Source organism: Emydura macquarii, unplaced genomic scaffold (assembly GCF_026122565.2).
Source record: "Emydura macquarii macquarii isolate MOO-44397 ecotype Brisbane River unplaced genomic scaffold, CSIRO-AGI_Emac_v2 contig_318, whole genome shotgun sequence".
Classification (NCBI taxonomy): domain Eukaryota; kingdom Metazoa; phylum Chordata; order Testudines; family Chelidae; genus Emydura; species Emydura macquarii.
In genome coordinates this window covers 4,280,909-4,299,546 of record NW_027130455.1, presented here as the reverse complement: position 1 = coordinate 4,299,546, position 18,638 = coordinate 4,280,909, and the positions used below count along the sequence as shown (strand labels likewise).

Below are 18,638 nucleotides of genomic sequence, written 5' to 3'. Positions count from 1 at the left end.
TGGGTGCACTCAAAATTTTCTTTTGTTTTAAAAGATTTTTACCATTTTCAGTTATATTCCCCACCTCTCTATTGGGAATTCCACCAGAAATGGTAGCTAATCTTAATAGAAAACAAATACATGATGTGTCACTAAAAATCAAGAGTTGGATTTGTTGCGAAGGGCCTGATCTTGACACTTGGAATAATGCCTTTCCATGTGAGCCGTCTCATTTGATTCAATGCAGATAACTCAGTGTGAGTAAAGGTGGCAGAATCAGCCACTTGTTAGATATACTGGAGCAAAACCTCAGCTGGCGTAATTGATCATTGGTCCACTGATGTCAATCTGCCCCACCAAAACCTATAGAAAATATTGCCATTCTGAGATAAGCTGTACTGAGTACAGTTCCATTGCTGCTGCTTTATACAATCACCTCTGTTAAGCAGCCAGTTTATATGTGCCCATTATGGTTGCTTCCAATGTAATAAGGTATAAAATAGCCACTGATTCATTGCACTTTCCTTTTTAGCCAGTATCAGAAGAGTTTCAGAATGGGGAAGGATTTGGATACATTGTGGCTTTCAGACCGAATGGAACACGAGGGTGGAAAGAAAAGATGGTGACATCCTCAGATGCTTCAAAGTTCATCTACAGGGATGAAAGTGTGCCTCCTCTGACTCCCTTTGAGGTGAAAGTTGGTGTATATAACAACAAAGGAGATGGACCCTTCAGCCCCGTTGTGATCATCTGTTCAGCTGAGGGAGGTTAGTGTGAGAGATTGTAAAGTTTGTCTGCATGTTATAAACCATATAAGAGCGATAATAATAAATACAGTGGTTTTTTTATCCATAGATCTCAAAGCACTTTACAAAGGAGATAAGTATCATTATTCCCATTTTGCAGGCAGGGAAACTGAGGTCCATCCAGGGAGGTATCAAGGCTTGCCTAAGGTCACCCAACAGGTCAACAGCAGAGCTGGGACTAGAACCAGGTCTCCTGAGTCCAGTCCAGTGCTCTGTTCACTTGGCCATCCTGCCTCATATGTAATAATCATATCATTGTTTTATCATATTAAATAGAGATGGCCAGCTGATGAAAAAAATAGATAAATAAAGACTGACTTTGCACCACTATTGTTTGGGGGGTACATGTTATTCAGTATTCACAACTTATGTCAAACAGACAACATCTGATTATTTCATAAATTCTCTGCATTAATGGTTCTTTCTTGGGAAAGAAAGTGCACAACATGTGTTTTAGGTTGTTCTTTATTTTTTGCTACTTGTTATTTTCCTGTTTAAAAAGTTTTTGTTACTAAAACAGGGATCAGAAACTATATTTAATGGCCAAACCCTCACTGTGAATAACAGACAATGAATACTTTATGAACAACCCAGGAGCTGAAAATTGTTCTGGAAATTATTCAGAAAATATTTATGGATAAAGACTCTGGACTTCACTAGTTGTAAATTGATGTAACTCAGCTGGTTTCCATGGAGCTAACCTGATTTACACTAGCAGAAGATCTGATGCTATATTTGCAGAAATCAGTTTGTGAAAATTCACAGATGGAAGAAAAGACAGGCAAATATTATTGACAACAAATGATTTGACCCACTCATATATTAAAGACTGGATTCAGCAATCCTCCTCATACTGAGTGGTACTTTACTCTGCAAGTAGTCCCATTGCTTTCAGTGGGACCATTTGATGTTAAGTAGAAAACTTAGAATTTGATTTCCATATTAGGTCACAACAAATGGGTAACAGTTTTTTTCTGCTAGATTACCCATTACTATCCTGGCCTTTCTTTTGTCCCACAGTTTTAGAAGATGGAAAACGTTATTCTTTCAAAGCAAGTGTCAGTAATCTACATATCGTCAATTGTTTGCAGCAACGTTATAAAATATTCACATCACTATAAAAATGAGAACATCTCAAAATCCAGAGAAAATCAAAATGACATCTGACGTCCCAGTACAACTGGGATATTTTTGTCACCTACATTTGACTTCATTGTTACTTAATAGGCAGTGAAGTAATATCATTTATTCTGATGCTTTTATTATTTTTAACAACCCAACTCTGTGATAAGAGAATCAAATTTAAAAAGGAAAATCAGAGCCTTCTAAGAGGCAAGAGAGAGAGATTTTTCCATTGCAAAATATCAGTGAATAAATGCCACTTGTTATTTCCCTGTTTTGAATGGCAAGTATTGAAAATTCAATTTTAATAAATAGTATTATATTTAAGGTCTGTCTTTTATTTATTTAGAGAAAACTGAAAATGGAATACTTGGTAATATAAAAAGTCAGTATTTCTAAAATGTACTTTAAAATATGAAAATTGCAAATGATAAGTCTAGAATTATTAATTTATTAACCGATTATTAATTTTCATTTGTTTTTTCCAAAGTAGATATATAATAATAACTCACTGGAACCCCATTTTCTTTGTCACAATTCAATCACCCAAAAATACCTACCCATTATAACTTCCTAATTCAATCTGTGTGTATGTGTGTTGGTACCATACATTGGCCCTCAGTGAGATGAATTCCATGGGATGACGTATTTTTCTCCAAACATAAGTCCATGAAAGGTATGTAATGACAGTGCAGTACAAAATCCATTCCAAAATACCTTTTATACAAGAATCCTAAAATGCTGTACTCAAAAGTAAAAGGAACAAAGAAACAGGATTTTTGTTTGGAAGCAGATATTGAACAGAGACCAACAGTCTGATATATTTCAGTCCTGGGGGCTGATCTGGCAAGCTCTTATTCTAACTAAAGTGTCCTCAGTAGTCTGTCTTGTTATTTGTAACAGGTTCTATTTACTCCTGTGCAAAGGGCCAGCAGAAAGACCTAAGGTAAAATTATCAAAAGTGACTTAGCTGTCAAGTTCTATTAATTTTCACTGGGAACTTAAGCTCTTAAATGACTAAGGGCCAGGCATACAAAGGTATTCAGGTGCCTACAGATTCAGATAGGTGTGCAGTGGATTTCAAATGCAGCACGGTAGATTGGGCACCTAACTTCTATTGACTTTCAATGAGAATGAATGGTAGTTAGGTACCCAACTCAGGTGCTTTTGAAAATCCCACTAGGCACCTATCTGCATTTTAGGCACTTAAATACCCTTGTAAATCTGGCCCTAAGATCTTAGGTCACTTTTAAAAATTACTCATCTTTGCCCATGTGCACCAATTAAGTCTCACTCAAGCCCTCAAGCATAGAAGTTATCCTTTTTTTTTTTTTAAAGAAAGTTTTATAATTTCACACAGTAATATAATGAATGCTGCTTTAAACTTCCAAATAAATGAGGAAACCAGCTCTTCCAATGTCATGAACTCCACTGGGTGGCTATTAGAGATGCTGATTTTTTTACCATGTTTTTATAGAGCACCTAGCACTGTGGAGCTTCAGTCGCTGAGTGGGGTTTCTAACCATTAGTGTAGTACAAAGAACATATAATGAAAACTGACTGTACAGAGAAGTTTTCCATATAACTTTGTACTGACTCACTCAGCCCAGTGGAGAACATAATTCCACTGTTATTCTGGGGCGGAGAAGTGGGCAGGTGGCATATTTCAGAGATCTCCGAGTTTTACTACTTGATCTATTTAAGGACTGAAAATAAAGCATTTAAGGAAGACAGCAACATATATTATGAGATGCATATTGAAACAACACAGGCTGAAACATTTTTCTTGTTAGCTCCTGGTTTTACATTCTCAGCCTTCATTAAAATTAAAAAATAAGCCAAAAATCCTTTTCTTTTCATCTAGGAAAAAGAATCTGAAATTACATACTTTTAAGTATAACTATCATGGCTCACATTAAAACCTTACATTCATGAGGTGCAGTTTTGTGGATCTGGTCATAGCTATAGCTGGGCTCCATGGGATTTATGTTAACCTGAAAATTAATAAATTGGCATATTAGTCGTAAAATATAATGGATCATTTCCTATCTTTGCCAGCTGATCCATCTGGATTAGAGCCTGCAAAAGTTCAACTACAGCTGTCTTCACTGAATTTTTAAATAATGAAATCATAACATTTACACTGAGGAGTTTACTAAACACTCCTCTGATTAATGTCACTAGCCCCATTGGGAAGTCATATATATAATCAATATTATAGGCACATCCCCCATATCATTTGGAGAACTCCAGCTGTTATGTCACTTATTACAAATGTATCATTTATATTCATGAACATGGTAATGCTACTCAAAACTTTTAATTTAGCAGAACTTGAATTTTATCCATTTTATACCCCTGTACAAGTGCAAGAGAGACATTTGCAAGTTGGTTAATATCTTCAGAATAAAAAGAGTTCCTTTGGCAGCATAGAACTCTGTTAGTTATCAGCACATTGGTATTCTGTGGTGGAGTGAGGGGAAGGAAATAACAAGGTTATAACTGGAGGGAGCATACTTTTTTCCAAACTTTGGAAGTTCTATTAGTCTTCTGGGAGCTCAAAATGTTTTTATTCAGTGGGCAGAACCAAAGCTTAAAGATGAACTGGAAAAATAATCATTGTTTCAGATGCCAGATCAGTACCAGGATACGTATATAGACTCAAACAGTATTGGACAGATTGCATCTTATCACTGACACACAGAGGATCAGATCGTGCCTCCTAGTCCTATTCATGGATGGGGACCCTCCCACCTTCCACAGAAAGAGGAGATGAGTCATCTCTGGCACCACTTGACTCCCCCTATATTGGATACTGTGGAAGGTCTGTGCTGGGCAAGGGAGTGGAGCTTGAATAGGCTTGAGGGAGGACTGGGTAGTCTGGAGGCAGGTCCAAGGGACTGCAAATTGTCCCCCCTCTGGCCCTGTGGAAATCAATTAAGAAAAAAAAAGAAAGAAATATAGTATATCCCTGCCCTATATTTTCTTTTCTGCAGAGAAATCACACCTCCCTTAGGATTCCAGAGGGAGCCACATCTAAGGAATAGCCCTGGTAGCACGGTTCCACTGGAGTTTCATTGCAAGGGAGATATGGGCAGCCAATGCAGGTGCAGAGAGAGGGAGGGGACTTCTACATGGGTGATGCTAGTCTTCCACGGATGTCCTGGGGATCAATATAGATCCTTGGGGATATGTGAGGTTTGGGTATGGCCCCAGTGGTCTTTTCCACAAGGCGACCAAACTCTACTCCCTCCCTAACAGGATGATGAGGGGGAGGTCTTTCCCAGGGAATCGTCATGGAGATTTCCTTCCTCTGAGATCTCTGTCATGGGTTTTTCCACAGGAGGGGATGATCTTGGTCAAGGAAATTCACTATTTGATGGTCTTTTGCCCAAATACATGAAAAGGACTGGGCTCCTGACTGAAGAGCTCAGGTTTTATATCAGAAACTTCTGTAAAAACTCCTCCCTGGTAGTAAGATGAGAAGGGAACAGAGATCAATAGTGAAAGTGACTAAGCAAGGAGACTTTGCTGAGGCTGTGTTTCACAACGGGTTTAAAAGATTGGTCTTGCCTGATTTGGGCCTGCACTTTTTTTCATTTTAGAACCTGTTTCCATAAAATTAGCTAACATCAAAATCTTTGTGGGGAAACACTCTCTGCGGAATGGTGGGACTTTGCTGGCCAGTTTACAGTTGCAAATAAACACCTACTAACGCTATGGTAGCTGAGAATCAGGTCCTGTTCCAATTACCTGTCAAGATGGGAATTCAGGATTTCATCTTTGAAACCTAACACAATGCAGTGAATGCACTTCCCTATTCTGAGTTAGGTGTTAATGTCATCATCTGTTGCAGGATAAACATGTTACTCTAAACTTTGGTTTTGCAAATGAAAAGCAATTTCTTTGGGACATTGCAGAGGGACTTTCAAAGTCTTACTATTTTTCATTAAATTTGACCAGGGAATGTTAGAGGGATTGTTAAGAATGTTGACCTTTTTTCAGCAGGGTGACCCCAGGAAGATATCAATAAATGTAACAATATCAAGACATTAATAAAATAATAGGATCATAACATCAACAGCAATTATTGAAAAACCTAATGAACCCATCAAACTTATCATCAATGCTAAACACACAGTATAAATCATGGCATTGTACTGAGCCATGGACTATTTTATATTTATAGCAAATTATATGGTCCTCATTCCATCTGTATCAAGATACATTGCCATTTCATCTCCATAAATTTTCAGACGGTCGTAATGTACCTTATTCCTAAAAATAGCATTTCTGTCTTTTTACTGAACATTTACATTCTTGCAGTCTAATATCAGTGTAATTGCAGTGAATAACTGCCTGACATGTAAGAAATGCATTTACCTCATATATATATATATTGATATATACATATATGAGGCATATATATATATATGAGGTAAATGCATTTCTTACGTCAGGCAGTTATTCACTGCAATTACACTGGTATTATATATATATATTTACTTCATTTACTAAAAACAATTAATATATATGAATATAAAGCCCTTTGTTTCTATTGTGAGCAATACATAAACCTCCTCTATTGAATGCTATGAAAGGAAAATGATTTCTCCATTTTTAGAAAGCATAAAAGCTGCTATCCAACGTTTTGTATATATCACAAATTATTTATCAAACTGATGTCTTCCCCGACAATAAGACAATTGCTTCAATAATATAAAAACTAGAATATAGCTTTTGCTGCACAAGTTTTAGTAGTACATAAAACAGAAAACAGGGTGCACCTATTGAACAGAAAATAATATCATGCAGAATACATTTCTTTATAACAAACTCTTGGAGTCCAGAAGATCATATCACTTACGCCTGGTAAACATTATAATTTCTTCTTACTTACTGCTTCAAAAGAGCAATCTATATTTTATACTTAGTAATAATACACCATTATTAATGTGCACCATTTTGAATAAAGTCAGAAGGTCTCATTTTCTTTTGGCACCAAAAAAAAAAAAAAACCAACAACAAAAACAAAGCAAAAAGCCCAGCAAAAGGAAAGGAAAAATCCCAAAAAGGAATGTCAGGGGGAAGGTGTAGGTCAGCAGTGCCAGAGCACGTAATGTAATATGAAATTAAGGGGGGAAAATATCTACTGTATAAAGATTTATATTAAACTCCTTATAAAGACAATTTGATCAACAAGCAAAATGTATCATTTTAACACAGGCTGTGCCAAAAGGAAATTATTTTTCTATAATCCTGTTAAACAAGCCCTAAAACATCTATTTTAAAAAGCTCCTTTATGTGCCTCCTTATACTGTAAAAGCCAGGGCCTCAACATGATCAGATTGAAACATTACAAAACGTAATGAGGTATGTTAGGCCAAGAAACAAATTACAGGCCTTGTTATTCTGGATGAATCTGAATCCAGCTTATTACTGAACAAAAAAAAAAAAAGGTGGAAGGTGGAAGGTGCTGAATAGCTACTGTGTGCTTGTGCTGTAAGGTAAAGCATTCTCACTAAGTTCTAGATTCTCATCTAAACATGTTTCAGTAAGATTTTATTAAATTTCACAGAGAATGAAAGTTGCCCCAGGTTCAAAGGCACAAGGCTCTAAGCTCTAGAAAAGTTCCAAACCCTCGGCAGTGACAACACACTCTGTAAACCAAGATAATCACACAAATCTATGGTATATATTGTTTCTGTAGGTCTCCCAACAGCTTTCAGTGTGTATTTTCCTATTCCCACCCTTCCCATCCCCCGATCTTATTTCTCTTATTGCTGACCAACCCAGGGGTGTTTTAAAGGTTTTCCCTAACCCCTGTGTTATGCAATGTAAAATATGTTAACAGCAAAGCTAGCTAGAATCAGAAATCAAAGAAGTTTCTTTGCTTAAAAATGTATTTATATATGCCAGCAACCTGAAGGGCCATTTAGTACTAACATACTCCTAAAAAGAGCTTTTGCTTTACATTTCACTACATCTCTGGGTGTAACTGCATGTTTTTTAGCCTCTGGTTTAACACAAAAGCAAGACCATCTGAGCACCCCATCTAGCTTTCATTTTCAACTGATGAAATGGCAGAGTAAGGGAGAGAGAAAGAATGCTCTGTTTACTTCTGCAGCCATGCAGATCTGTTGGTGAAGGCTTAAGGGAAAAAATACTGTTGAAGATAAGAATTAAAGGTTGCCGAAGAGAAATCCAACCAATTCATGGAAAAGAGGTTTTTCATTGCATACTTTGCTGGGCCCATCTGTAATAAGATATTGATGTAACATGACACAAATAAAGAAATATAATATAGATAATCTTTTTATTTTGTTCGGTTTCTCATACAACAACCACAATACTTTATTCTGAGTAATAAGGTACAAACGGGAAGTATATGACACTTTCAGTTGTAGTGCTTTTGATAGACACAAGTTGTTACCACAGAGGTTTATTATTTCATTTTTTCTTAATACAGAACCCAGTGCTGCTCCTACTGATGTCAAAGCTACAGGTTTGTCTGTATCAGAGATTCTTGTTGCATGGAAACATATTAAAGAAAGTCTAGGAAAACCACAGGGATTTGAGGTATGAATACAGAATAACATAATAAAAAGTGTTGTTATTGTTGCTAACATTGCACTTTGCTGAAGTGTGGAATGGTGATACTTCAGTAGACATTATGCTCATAATATGTGACTATCTGTAAGAAAACCAGGGCTACAGAAATCACAGCTGGGGTACTGGCATAGTCTTTATTGCTTGCTCATGCTTTAAAACAGTCCATTGCTAGCTCTTATAGGGTCCCTAAGGTACAGCTACACCGAAAAAAGAAAAAAACCCAAAACCCTGTAACAGCGAGTTTAAGAGCCCAGGTCAACTGACTTGGGCTCACGGGGCTCAAGATCCGTGCCTAAAAATAGCAGTGTAGACTTTCCCAGTCAGGGTAAGGCCCAGGCTCTGAAACACTGCAAGTGGGCAGGGTCTTAGAGCCTAGGCTTCAGCTCAAGGGGGAATGTCTACACTGCTTTTTATAGTCCTGTAGCATAAGCCTGACTCAGTTGAGCAGGGTTATAGTGTAGACGTACCCTAGACAGTCCACAAAAGTTGAAAGAACTGCAAATCAGCTAATGTGCTGACTTCACTGGCTACAGAAGATTGTGTTGACAGTTTCCAGGTCTAAGCAACCAGTTCAAAATAGTTATTTACTGAGAGTCATCCCTATGCATGGCACTCCTTGTGCAAACATAGAAGACGCAGTCAGTGCCACTAGTGTGCTTTCATAGAGATTATTGCTGTTGGTAATGGCTTGGGGGACATCTGATGGACAGAAGATAGCGGGCAGGTGCAATAAGGAGGAGCCTGTTGGGGCATCACCAGGAAGAAAAGCTCTACTTCAATGCATTGCTTCCCTGGTGTTAAGGAAAAGGACTGGATTTGGAAACGGAACTGGCTGTGCTTTCAGATCAGCTTGGAACCAAAATTACAGGGAATGGTTTGGATCTGAGAAATGTTGTGTTAATTGAAATGGAAGATATGGGCTTAAAAGTGTTATTACATAACCCAGTCACTGTCCAACACTACACTGATTTAAACAAGAATTGGGGTTTGGTATACAGAGACTTCAGCCTGCTTAGTGCCGTTAAAATCCTTTTAACCTTTTATTAAAGAAACAGCAAAGAAGGGAAAACAGTTAAAATATAAGGCTTTCATTTTAATAATATCCCTTGTTCCTTTTGCCTTTAGCTGGAGAGAGTTTTTAGAAGGAAACAAAACCCTTGTTTGACAGTCTTTTAGATGGTATCAAAGATGGTAATAAATGCCTCTTCTGGTGAAAAAGAATATGTTAGGTGGGATGGGATCCAGCTGTTTTCATTGCTGCTGATGTTAAAGTCTGATCCCAATTCCTAAAAAGACAAAGCAAGACAAACACACACACAAAAGAGGATAGTAAAGAACAGGAAAGATAGAAGATGCTGCTGTTGTCTCTGGTGATGACTTTCACCAGCAACCTCACTGCTGGAAAAACACAGGCCCAGCACACAGCTGTATTAGCCACTCCATGACCTGTCAAATTTATACCAACATTGGGATGTTTAGGGCATTGCATTTAGTTGCCTCTCTGGTCTCAGGCTCACAGCAAAATATGTGGAAAAATAAGCAATATTGGCTGGCTAAATCACACTCTTATTAAACAGAAGGCAAAAGTATAGAGACAGGAAAGGAAAGAAATAAGGTAGAGAAGGAAAAAGACAGCTGGCTGGGGAACACAAAAAAGTCTCACATCCCAGGGATCATTTGGGTTTCAGACAGAGCTGGTGGAGGTAGCAATATCATCTGGGTCTCACTCTCTAGCCAGTCTGGTCAGGACATCAATCAGGACTAAGATGAAGAAGGTCTGGAGTCCCAGGAGATGATAAAGCTTACTTCAGCAGTTGTTGGCAGAAAACTGTTTCTTCTGCTAATTTTTCACCCAAAAGTATTTTTTTGTTAAGGGAATGTTGGTTTGTTAGTCCATCCTCTTGTTATTTTGTCCACCAATATACTTAATTTCCAACACACCAGTTTTGGTTCATTCATTTCTAGTCCTCTACTCCTCTTGTTTACCCATCATAATCTTAACACAGTCCTTGAGCAGTGTCAGTAAAACACTTTTGATTAAATTAATTCAGTTTCTGTCACCTTCTTACATCTTTTCTTAAAGAATTTTATATAACAGGTCATTGTGACCATTTATGAACCTTCACTCACTTTTTATAGTTGAATTTACACTTAGAGTACATGAGTAGGCCCAGTTATCACAACAGGATTCAGATCCACTCAACCTGGGATGTGAGGACAGATTTCAGCTTGTGGTTCAGGCTCATTTTTAACCCCACATATGGGATACTGAAACTTGTTTAACTAAAGGATAAATATAAAAAGTAGCGTGTCTGCACTTAGCCAAGGAAATAAAGGTATCCTAGTATGGATTGCTCTTGTTGAAAATAGCATCCTAAACATAATTTCTAAGCTGCATTTATTTTCATTTTAGAATCTAAAGAAAATCATAAGAATTTCTGTAGCTTTGAAAAGTCGTGGAAGAGACATTTTCAAGCAAATATATAAGCACTGCAACTTGAACCTCCTAATCTTTGCCAGTTATTAAATTTGAGTGAAATCAAGTTGGAGCTGGTGCAGAGTTACGTGGGTTTTTAAACCATCTCCATATCCGATATTCACAGTTCAGAGATTCAGTTAGAAAAGTGGATGGCAGGAGTCATGTTAATCGCCCCAATCTGCATCCAGGTTGTTTCCACTTTATAAAAATATGTTACTGCATCAGGGTCTAACAGTGATACAGGAAAGCCCATAAACATATGCTTAACCACATGTGCTCAAATCTCTTTGACTTCAGTGGGTGTTGGATCAGACCTAGAGGCAAGAAATACATAATTCAGAGGAATCGTTTTTAGAGTTCATTGTTCTCCTATCCCCATAGTTAAAAACATGTCTGTTTCTGCCTTTCTCAATCACTCTTTTATACTGCTAGTCATTGGAGTGAAGTTTCCTGGAAGTCATGATCCAGATGCCCAGATATTCTATTTCTTCCTCCAATCAAACAAAGTCCCACCTGGAGGAAGCAGTTTTAGGACAATACTGAAAGAGGATGCTAAACTCTCTCAGTCGAATATCTAAAAATATTGACAACTGCCAGCAGAGGAGAGTGAAAATCCTAGGGATTTTGAATATTATAATTGTAAAGCTAGAGCACAAGGCAGCGTTCCATAGGTAACCTCCCCAGTCAGTTATAGCCACAGTTTTCAGAGACTTTACTTTGGCTAGTTTTATAGTCCAATCCAATATATATCTGTGTATTGGCTTTGCCTGTATTCCTGCTTCTAACGATCATGCCGACTAGCTTAAGTCCATATTGTACCACCTGACACAGTAAAATTCAGAGAAAGAGAAAGAAGAGAGAAAACTCTGATAACTGAGCAAGTGAGATTTCCTATGAGAGTTCTTCCTGGGAGAAGAGTGGAAGGGGGTCATGCCCTCCAAACCACAGAGATCTGGTTATGTCCAGTAAAAGGAAGCTCCAGCCACACTGAGGGGATTGCCCAACTAATCTTCTGTCCATTCTCACCACGATCACAGCTTACTCGGCAGTCACACTGACATCAGTTGACCTCATCATGCTTGTCCACTATTTTTTTTCCCCTCCCAGGAGGAGTAAAATTACAGAACAGATGTTAATGATGCTATCAGCAGCTTTAACTTTAGCTGGATTTTCAGTTGGAAATACCACCAGGTTTGGAAGGGAGCAAGCAGGCTTGTCCCCATTCACCCACCGTTGTCCTAACCATGCAGTGGTTATGCAGAGAGCCATGTTGTGGCTCCTGGGTAGGAATGAAGAAGGTTGATATGTTGGCTCCCCAGCTCCCTTTTGCATTTTCATCTTTCTTTGGTCTCCCTCCACTCCTCACAGCAGTAAGGGGCCAAGGTCCCTTAGTGTATCTTTTCCATTAACTTGAGTTCCCAAATGTGTTTCTGGACCTGTCCATTGTATCATACTAGTCAGTGATTCTGAATCTACCCAGATCTTTTTTTTTTTTTATTATCCTGAGTTGCATTTACCATGCAGTTCTCCACACTGAATTGTGCTAGCCACTTGTCAGCCCTGGCTTGTTATATTTTAGTCATGCTGCTCCTTTGTGTCGAAAGTGCCCCGTCCCCTGTGCACATGACTTGCTAAGACCTGTAAAAGTTGATACCATACTGTGTTTCATTTATTATAGTTAACTGTTATATAGAGAACAAAATTATACCTAATACAGATTGTAGTGCCACTGCAAATGTACCTCTCTCCATCCTGAAACGCTTCCACTCACTAGTAACCTGTCTTCAATCTCCAAGAGTCTTTTATCCTTTGAAATAGCTTGCTCACTACACCCTGCCTTTTAACCTCATAAATGAGGTTTTGTGAAATAACCTTTCAAAAAAATGTGATGTCTCTATAAATTATGGCTACTATGTTTCCCTTGCCCTCATCCCTTGATTTCACTGATTCTCAGAATGTTCTGTGGGGCTTATCTCATCCTTTTCACATTATTCTGTCTTGAAAGAAATAATTAGACTTTATGTCCCAAATGAAAATGTTTTCTCTAATGAAGATGACGCTTTCTAGAAGAATATAGCTTTGAAATCTTCTTTTTTTGCAGGTCTGTCATATAATGCTGTTTCATATAGCACTGAACATGTTAATATGTTTGAGATGGTTTGGGGTAGGTAGTTCAGTGGGCTGTCTTCAGGCCAGGGAATGTCTCTTCCTTTGTGGTTGTAAAGTCCTTAGCACATTTGAAGTGCAGTCTAAATAATACTTGCTTCAAGCCCTGTGTTGGCTCACTTGCAGAAATGAGGTTGGTGATTATTATTGCTATCGGTGGTTATATTACTGGCTCCTTGTGCTGTGCATCAAGTTTAAACTGCTAGTCTGGGGTTTTCAAACGAACCTAAGGGAGTTAGACAGCTAATTCCCATTGGACTTCAATTCAGGAGTGTACAATTCATGGAAGTACAATTCCTTCCTTGTTCCCCCTTTCTCTGGTGGGTGAGGGAGTGAGTTTCTTCTTCCCACGTCTGGGTACATCTTACTTTTCTTTATGAGTCCACTGCTATAGGTGGATCCAAGGCTCTTCCCATTCCCCATCGCTCTCCAAAACTTCTCTGCAGGCAAAGGGGCATTTCAGTGAATAGCTCCATCTCTTCCTCACCGCATCCCCCTGGCAGAGTTTTCAGCTGAACAGCCCTTATTCAGTCAAGTAGGAGAGTAAGATTTACTCCCCCACATCTCCAGAAAGGCCATTATTACTGGCCAAAGATAGAATTACTGACTCACTTGAAGTGGAGGAATTTAAATGGAGAGAGGGGCTAATGGTTTGGGGGACTAGCATAGAAGGTCATTGATTCAATCTCCATTTAGACTTGTAAAAAAACCCACATAGCTGGCCCAATTTGACTGATGTGACTGGCAATTTCTATTAGTAAGTCCCAGAAGTGCAACAGGAAACGGTCTGGATTGAGGTTCATTGGCAACAAGGTCAAAAAAAAAAAAGCTTGTAAAATGCCAGCCCTCTACTCTGGTCTTTTCCCCTTTCTGGCCCTAAGAACCAACATTTTCATTCACAAACAATTTGAAAAGTATTATTTTCCTTGGCACATTGTTCAGTGTGAAATGACACGGTGCTGGCTTAATCCATGAACAGCCAACAAAAACTGTCTGAAAATCCAGCTACCTTGTAAAAGGTGACTTTGCTAAATGGTTTAGTTACAGGTAATTCCTGATGAGGAATAAATGCAGATCAGAGGTAAAATGCTGCCCTCATATTCAAATGTTATTTAACCATGAGAAAAATTACTCAAAAGTATCAAAATAACAGCCAGATGCTATATTATCATGCCTCAATTTGTATTCTGCCTATGGTCACTACAAAAGTGACAGCCATCTATATGGTCTTCACAATTCCTGTCTGTTTAGCAACATCATTAACTAGATTTTTTTTTTTTTTTTAACCTTTTGAATGTTTGGCATCATGTCAACAAATGTGACAAAATAGTTAATGGAGATGGACAAATCAGCAATGACCCAGTTTCAACTCCATCCCTGTTTACGCTTTGTATTGGGAAGTAATGAAAGGCAAAGTAACTTGTCCTATTTCTCATTGTCATCCCTGAAAGGCAGCACTAACAGTTGTGACACATGTTTTATGCCAGGCTTGTTGTGCTCATTTACACCTTCCAAAGCACACGTTACTTCTGGCTTCAGTGCAGATTTGTCAGCAGCCCCCTGTTCTAACTAAAAATATGCCATTTATGCTTTGATAAATAAAGCCAATTTGTAAGCTTCCACAAAACAGCTCAAATAATAGAGAAAAAGAACAAATGATCATCAAAGTTTGCCTGACAGCAGCTGTTTTCCAGACAGACTGATTTAATTTTTTTTATGGGGACTTATGAAAAACGTCCAGCAGAAACGAACAACAAATATGTAGCCAGAACCAAAAGGAAGTTAGTGCAGAGTCTGCTTTCCTTTCCATAAGGTGTGTGGCTTATGCCTGTCTTTTGGAATCTGTAACAAAGAGAAACTTAGCTGTTGGCCTCAGGCATAATTTGCTTGCCACCCATCACTAATGGGGAAAAAATTGAAAACCTAATCAGTCAGCAAGAATAAGAGCTTTGGTGTTGATTTTTTTCTCCCTTTTCATTTCTGAAAAGCTAAGAGCTGAGATTTAAATCACAGACTAGGTCACAAAGCTGTTGAGTCAATGTCATTGAAATTCCCCCAAGAGTTAGTATCTTGCAGCTCAGCTTAGACCTAGTTCAAAGATCACTTTGCCAAACAGCAAATTCAGAGAATATGGAATACCATGTTCAGAAAGGGTTACTGAACATAATAACTATTGCTTATGTCCGGATTTGCCCTGTCAAAGAACAGAATCTGCTAATGGTGTTTTTCTGTGCCCTGACATGTACCTCATATATACCAGAATTTTAAATCATCTGAAAGAAAAATTGTGCCTACATGGCTGTCTCATCCTAATCATGCAATGTATTTTATCTGAGTTTAGTGCACAATATATTTTAGGGAGTTTTGGGACATCACAGGTGTGTGATGTATATTTCCATCAGAGGTTGGAAAAGTAAGATAAATGGTGAAATACTAGTTTTTCTTTTTTAATTCACCAGTATAAATGACACTTAGCTGAATTTTAATAGGGGCGGGAGTGGGGAGGGTGAATTCAAACTGTTGCAAAATTCTAGACTTTTGCTGCAACGTGAGGGCCCAATCCAACTTCCTCTTAAGTCTTTAGTGGGAGCTGGATCAGATCCCTAGAGAAAAGTCTGCCTGCTGACTTTTCTATTCCCTTTGCAAATCCTCTGCACCCTGCTACTAAAACTGAAGGGTTGCTGGTCCTAAGATGGTTACTGGTATTTCAAAACTACTAACCACAAATAAGCATTTATTTTAAATTTTAAAAAATGACCATATTCCCTTATTTCACTTAAGGTGTAGGTGACTGTGAGGTGATGCATTAATGCAAAGGTGGCCCCCGCCCAGCCAAACAGGGGGCGTGGCTACAGCTCACTCAGCTCAGCGGGGGTGTCAAGCCAGACAAGGTTAGGGTTTGCTGACTATGACAGTGCCCTGAGCTCCTTCCTGCTTTCCTTCGAGCCTCGGCAGGCTCTTCAGTCAGTTGGTCTGTTTGCTCCTTGCTGGGGTGTTGTCCAGGGCAGCTCTCTAGCAATCTGCTGACAGGAGTTCCTTTCTCCTGCCTGCTCACCCCGCTGTTAGCCACTCTTCTGCTTACCAGCCCTTTTATCCTTCCATCAGCTGTTAGATGCCAATCAGCAGTGGCTGGCAAGACCTGTATTAACCTTTTGGCAGCAGTTCTGCAGAAAAGGACTTGGGAGTTACAGTGGACAAGAAGCTGGATATGAATTAACAGTGTTCCCTTATTGCCAAGAAGGCTAACAGCATATTGGGCTGCATTAGTAGGAGTGATGCCAGCAGATCAAGGGAAGTGATTATTCCCCTCTATTTGGCACTGGTGAGGCCACAATTGGAGTATTGTGTCCAGTTTTGGGCCCCCCACTACAGGAAGGTTGTGGACAAATTGGAAAGAATCCAGTGGAGGCCAATGAAAATGATTAGGGGGCTGAAGCACATGACTTATGAGAAGAGGCTGAGAGAACTGGGCTTATTTAGCCTGCAGAAGAGAAGAGTGAGAAGGGATTTGATAGCAGCCCTCACCCACTTGAAGGGGGATTCCAGGGAGGATGCAGCCAGGCTGTTCTCAGCGGTGGCAGATGACAGAACGAGGAGCAATGGTCTCACATTGCAGTGGGGGAGATCTAGGTTGAATATTAGAAAAAACTTTTTCACTAGGAGGTTGGTGAAGCACTGAATGGGTTACCTAGGGAGGTGGTGGAATTTCCATCCTTAGAGGTTTTTAAGGCCTGGTTTGATAAAGCCCTGGCTGGGATGATTTAGTTGGAGTTGGTCCTGCTTTGAGCAGGGGTTGGACTATATGACCTGCTGAGGTCCCTTCCAGCCCTAATATTCTATGATTCTATGACTCTATATGCTCTATGGCAATGAAATATAGGGTTTTGCCCTACATTTATACATTACCTTTATTTGGACCAACTCCATTTGAGACTCCATTGCCAAAGAGCATTCAATAGTGTTTAATTTTGCTTTCCTGTCAATAATTGCTTTTTTTTTTTTTTTTTTTTTTTGCAATTGGGATGAAAGAACTAAAACCGATTAATCTTCCTTTTGTTAGCACACCTATTGTTCAGACTTTTACTGTCTCTTTTTAGTGGTGCAGATAGTTGTTCAAGAAGATACAAGAGATGGCAAGCATAAACTTTCATGGGCTTCAGCCCACTTCCTCAGATGCAGCTGGTAGAAATAATACAGCAAATATTGGCAATATATATAGGAGGCAACATATACATATCCAAAGGCATAGACAACAACGGGGTAGACGGATGAAAGCCGGGTACTTGAGGCCTAGTGAGAATGGGTGATCAGAGCAAATTACTTCTTGTAATGAGATAGCCATTCCAAATCCCTGTTTAAACCCAGTTTGAATGTGTCAAATTTGCAGATAATTCCTAACTCAGCGGTTTCTCTTTGAAGTCTGTTTTTGAAAATTTTTTGTAGAAGTACAACAACTTTCAGGTCAGAGACAGTGTGTCCTGGGAGATTGAAGTGTTCTCCCACTGGTTTATGGATGTTATTATATTAGGCCTTAAGTACCCGGCTTTCATCCACTTACCCCATTCTTGTCTTTGCCTTTGGATATGTATATGTTGCCAATATTTGCTGTATTATTTCTACCAACTGCATCTGAGGTAATGGGCTGAAGCCCACAAAAGCTTATGCCTGCTGAAATTAAATTTGTTAGTCTTTAAAGTGCTACAGAACTCTCGTTGTTTTTGCTGTATACAGACTAACACGGCTACCCCTCTGGAACAAGAGATGGCAGCCATTCATGAACTCTCAAGAATTATCACAGTTCCCTCAATCCATTTTAAATGTTCAAACACTCATTTCCCAGGAATCTGAGCAGTTTTTCTATGCAGCTTCTAGCTAGCAGCCTTTGTGGCGTATGAACACTGTACATATAAGTGAGAGAGATTGTGTTTGTGACCAGTGTTACATAATGAAGTCCTGAATAGTTTTTATATTTAAAAGCATGCAGGCTTTCCTGCTTGTTTTTTACATTAAAGAAATATCAGGCTGTGGCATTCCTATTTTGCAATTAAGCACATGGGATTTCAATCTTTGCTCAGTAAGAAGGGAAGGAAGTGTTTAGTGAGACTGTTTAAAACTTTGTTAAAGGAGCAGTCACCTTAAATATTTTTGAAATTGACTAATTTTAGTAAAATTCTATCTTCCTTTCTCTCCACTGATGTTTAGAAGGGTGCTTGAGATAAACATGAGAGCACCACCACCAGACACTACAGTGGTGCCAACTTTCATGATATTTGTTGTTTTTCTTGAGGCCCCAGCTCCTGAAATAATGTAATTACATGAAAATTCCAGCTTTCATTTTTAAAAGAAAAAAGTGTGTAGGCCTTGTGGCTGCAGAGAAAAGCTTCAAAATGTGACCAAAGCGCATCCTAAAGGTTCTAAAACAAGGCAAGTAAACAGAACACAAAAAATTATCATTTTAAAAAACTCATGATTTT

The 18,638-nt window shown here is 38.7% G+C and overlaps 1 protein-coding gene across 5 annotated transcripts in view; it reads left to right on the top strand.

Annotated features, from left to right (window-relative positions):
* CNTN5 (contactin 5) overlaps positions 1-18,638 on the top strand; it is a 645,973-nt gene that overhangs the window by 607,636 nt on the left and 19,699 nt on the right. For all 5 annotated transcript variants that reach the window (XM_067567931.1, XM_067567926.1, XM_067567939.1 and 2 more), the window contains 2 exons: positions 512-746; positions 8,377-8,486. In XM_067567931.1, the coding sequence (XP_067424032.1) occupies positions 512-746; positions 8,377-8,486 (345 nt within the window). The remainder of the gene's footprint in view (positions 1-511; positions 747-8,376; positions 8,487-18,638) is intronic.